This window comes from Montipora capricornis, chromosome 1 (assembly GCF_036669925.1).
Source record: "Montipora capricornis isolate CH-2021 chromosome 1, ASM3666992v2, whole genome shotgun sequence".
Lineage (NCBI taxonomy): Eukaryota > Metazoa > Cnidaria > Anthozoa > Scleractinia > Acroporidae > Montipora > Montipora capricornis.
Genome location: NC_090883.1, coordinates 20,587,020 through 20,592,019, shown reverse-complemented (window position 1 = coordinate 20,592,019; position 5,000 = coordinate 20,587,020). Strand labels below are relative to the sequence as shown.

Sequence of the window (5,000 nt, the reverse complement as noted above, 5' to 3'; positions counted from 1 at the left end):
GAGGAGGTTCGTATAGAGTCCTTCTGTTCATCAGGTAGATGGGTAATGGCGGCTTCTATTTCAGAGACAATGTTGTTGTACGGGATTTGGTTGGGAGATGGGGCAAATTTAGGACCCTTTTCTAGACGAGAACGTTCTGCAGAAGAAAGCGGTTTTTATCGATAGATTGACTACCCAATTCTTCTTGTCGATAAAATGAGTTGAGCGGTTATCTTCATTCCTCAAGTTATAGAGCTTTTTGTCATGGTCGCAACTGGATACTACTGCGGACGGATTCTGCTCTCATCTTCAGAAAATTCTGAAACACCATTAAGGTGTTCTCAGAAATCAGAGGTGTCAAGTCATTCATGGTCTCAAGTAAGATCCTTCGCTTTTTTTCTTTAATCTGGTCATGGCAGATGGAAATTCTAGCTTTCATGCAGTGCCTGCTCGCTCGTTCCATAATGCGTCTGAAGATAAGTTGATTGCCAGGTGGTCTAAATTTCAGAGACTTCGGGAACCAATGTTGTTCAAGTGCCTTATGAGTAAAATGCAGATGGCGGTGGTGTGCTTCTAATTTGTAGGTCGTCTTTTCCATGGATCTTGCTAATTTTAGGGCTTTCTCCCCGGCCTCAAGGCGAATACGTTTAAAAATAGAAGAACCGTAGCCAGGGTAAAACATATTAAAAAATTATCATAAAAACGTTCACTGGCTATATACAGTTTAAAAACTTTCGAGCTTTCGGCTGTCAGGCTACAGCCTTCATTATGGAACGAGCGAGCAGCAGGCACTGCATGAAAGCTAGAATTTTCCATCTGCCACGACCAGATTAAAGAAAAACGAAGGATCTTACTTGAGACCATAAATGACTTGACACCTTTGATTTTTGAGAACACCTTAATGGTGTTTCAGAATTTTCTGAAGATGAGAGCAGAATCCGTCCGCAGTAGTATCCAGTTGCGACATGACAAAAAGCTCTATAACTTGAGGAATGAAGATAACCGCTCAACTCATTTTATCGACAAGAAGAATTGGGTAGTCAATCTATCGATAAAACCGCTTTCTTCTGCAGAACGTTCTCTTCTAGAAAAGGGTCCTAAATTTGCCCCATCTCCCAACCAAATCCCGTACAACAACATTGTCTCTGAAATAGAAGCCGCCATTACCCATCTACCTGATGAACAGAAGGACTCTATACGAACCTCCTCTGCCGCGATCTTACATCGAGCTCGATTACCTCTCCACAAGAACATCACAAAAGAGGAAAGGAAAGCTCTCAAGGATTTAAAAAAAGATGACACCAGGATTTTGATGAAAGCAGACAAAGGAAATTGTTTTGTTGTTTTAGATACCATTGATTCAACAACAAAATGAATGCTTTATTGAATGACCACAACACCTATGAACTGGTCTCCAAACCTCCTTTCCGAAGAATTGAACGTGAACTGAACAATAGGCTTTTTAACACTCAAGAATCAACTAAAAATCTCGCGAGTCTACGTATCGAAAACTTCGCTCCACTGACACTATACCACCCGCCATCCGTGGATCAATCAAGCACCACAAAGAAGGCAACCCACTCAGACCCATTGTTTCATCTATTGGTTCAGCGCTCTATAACACTTCAAAGTTTCTAACCAACATCTTGACACCTCTCCAAAATGGCAATGGTTTCTCAGTCCCTAATTCCTCCAAATTTGTCGATGAAATCTCCAACATTGACATACAAGACGATGAAATTATGCTGTCCTTTGATGTGGTATCGCTCTTCACAGCCATTCCAGTCAAGAAAGCCTGTGATTACATAAAAAATAAACTGGATTGTGATGAATCACTACACTTACGCACAAAACTTGACACTACTGATATAATCTCTTTGTTGAATTTTGTCCTATCCAATAACTACTTCGTCTACAATGACAGTTGTTTATAAACAGATCCATGGTTGTGCCATGAGCAGCCCTGTCAGTCCCGTGGTTGCCAATTTATGTATGGAAGCAATCGAGGAGATGGCATCAACACAACTCCCGTTCCACCTAAAGTATGGAAACGATATGTTGACGATAGTTTCTGTATCATTAAAAGAAACGCCGTTGACTCTTTCCATAACACACTCAACAGTATCGATCAACACATCTCCTTTACCATCGAAGAAGAAAACAATAACCAGATCGCCTTTCTGGATGCTTTGGTTACTCGCAAGGATAATGATCTCATTATTGAGGTTTACCGTAAACCAACCCACACTGATAGGTATCTAGATTTCTTCTCTCATCATGACAAACGACACAAGACCAGTACAGCTGAGACTTTGTTACATCGCGCAACTAATCTCCCGAGCACAAAACAAGGAAAAGAGAAAGAACTTATTCATGTCATCGACGCTCTACGATCTAACAATTACCCCCAAAATGTTATCTCCAACATTCTAAAGAAGAAATCTTCTACTCAGCAAACAAATCCCATCCCAACACCTGAGGAACTTGTTTGCATGTTTTTTAAATGGGTTGCACCCTCCGAATTCTCCAATTATGCAGTCCTCCCCTATATTTATGGCATTTCTCAGCCTCTAACTAGACTCCTTAGAAAACATGATATTCGAGTTGTCAGCAAGCCATTCAAGACTTTACAACAGGAGTTTCCCTCTCCTAAGTCCCGCCCTCCGATCGATCTTCAACCTAACGTGGTTTACAAAATATCTTGTGCCGACTGCCCATGGAGTTATGTTGGCGAGACTGGCAGATCCTTTGAAACCAGAAAAAAAGAACTTATGAGGAATGTGAAGTCTTACGCAAGAGGCTCCAACATCGCTAAACACGCTTGGTCTTGAAATTCACTCTATTGACTTTAAAAATTCCCAAGTGATTGACAAGGGTTCTTCTCGTACCCGCAAGACACTGGAATCTTGGCACACCGCTTCGATAGATCATGCAGATAACAATTCTAGGCCGCTCCCTAATCAATACTCCATTCTTTTAAAAAAGAACAATTAGTTTTTTTTTTGACAAATATTTTTTCCCGTTTTTATATTCTTTTTCTCACCTATTTTTGTATATATTGTAGTTGTCATCATTTTTTCTATTCATTTCCATTGAAGGCTGTAGCCTGACAGCCGAAAGCTCGCAAGTTTTTAACTGTATATAGCCAGTGAACGTTTTTTATGATAATTTTTTAATTATTTCCATTGTTGTGGTTATATTATCTGATGCCCAATGAACATGGGACAGACCATCAGTTTTTGTCTTTTTTCTGTTGTTGTTGTTTTTTTAATGGGGGGGGGGGGGGGGGGCCCATTGAACAATAACCCAAAAAAATTCTTGCTGGAGAAATTTAAGAGAAAAAAAAATACTGCAAAGCCAAACTGGTAAAAAAAGTTCAAGTAGGCCCTGAAAAAAAGAAGTCATGCAAATATTGAGGCTTTTAAAGAAAAATTCATATTCAGAGGAAACTGCCAACCCACACTCCCCACAGAAATGAAATTGTCCGTCCCTAAGTGGAGGATTTTATTGTATTTACTTTTGCAATTTTTCTCAAAAGTGATTAGTGTTGAATTCTCCAGGACACAGCAACTGAGCAAGGCCTATTTCAAACATCAAGCCTCACATGTGCAGAATCTAAGGCTAATGAGTTTAACAAACTATTTTTCGCATTAGCAATAGATTTAGAAAATGCAAAGTGCAAAATTTGAACTAGGCTTAACTGCAAAAAAAGTTCTGGGAAGATTAAAAGAGGCAACTAGTTAGAAAATAGCCTTATCCAGATGAACAGTTTAGGTAAAACTTCCACTTGTCTTTGTAAATGTACTTGTCTGGCTAGTCAGAATAAGGAACAATGTGGAACTCCATTTTTCAAATTGACGTAATGGTAAACATTTTTTTCAGATGAACTTAAATTGTTTTAAATTACAGTTATACACCTCATTCACTCATTGAGTTTGTAGCCTTATTTCACATCCTTCAAGGTATACTCTTTTGTCAATTATTGGGTTAAGACATTCAAGATTGAAAGAGATATATTGGTAAAGTATCATCACATGGTCTCAATTGGGAAAACAAACTAAACAGGCAAATAAGTATACAGAATCATATGAACACAAGTGCAATTCATTATACATGGGCACAAGTGGTGTTTCGAAAGTTCTCGAAATTGCACGAGCCACAGGAAAGTTGACTTTTCGAAATTGAAAAAGTTTAGTGACCATATATCACAAATTGCATAAGTAGTTCATATGAGTTTTTGTTTGCGATATTCTCAACTAAATAAAAAAAAAATCAAAATGCAACTGTCTTGCTTCTGTGCACGAGCATCCCCTCATTTCCATGGCAGTTTTCATATTGCTCTCTATAAACTCCATTTGTACTCTAATTCATAATGCATTTATAATAATAACAATAATGAAAATATCAAGTCTGTAATTGGTTAGTGACAAATTTTGTCACCAACCAATTACAGACTTGATATTTTTTGTTGAGTGTATTATAAGGTCAGTGCACTTGGCAGACACACAGAACACTTTGCTATTGTCTGCTTACATGTAAGAAAGGCGTGTGCTACATAAATGACTCGGAGTTGGTTTTTGATCAAATTAACCAAGGCTTCTTAGGTTTTGCTAAGGGTGTGAACACTTCCTCATTCCTTGTTGTATTATCAGTGAAAGTTTTTCAATACCACCAATACTTTTCCATTCAAATGATCAAATAGCACTGCTACGAGTCTGTTCTCTGCGTCTTAACAAATCCAGAGACAAATAAATTCCAAAAGGCTTCTACTAGTGAATCACCAAGAACTATTATTGACAAGTATAATTTCACAGGACTGCAACCAGCTGAAAAGATAACTTTTAATTTTTTATTATGAAAATATACAGTATCCTACATAATACAGCTCGTAAACATCAGCAGTAACTCATTGAAGGATTGTTGTTTTTTTTAAATATGGGCCATCTTTAAAATCCTCTTTCTCAATGTTAAGTGAACGCAACCAAAAAAGTGTACTTGAAAAACTCAAACACTCCTTTTGT

At 38.0% G+C, this 5,000-nt stretch overlaps 1 protein-coding gene across 1 annotated transcript; it reads left to right on the top strand.

Moving 5' to 3' along the window:
• The first annotated feature begins 1,967 nt into the window (after positions 1-1,967).
• Positions 1,968-2,810, top strand: LOC138060044 (uncharacterized). The gene has a single exon (XM_068905730.1). It carries the CDS (start codon positions 1,968-1,970, stop codon positions 2,808-2,810), a length of 843 nt encoding a protein of 280 aa, XP_068761831.1.
• Positions 2,811-5,000: the final 2,190 nt, after the last annotated feature.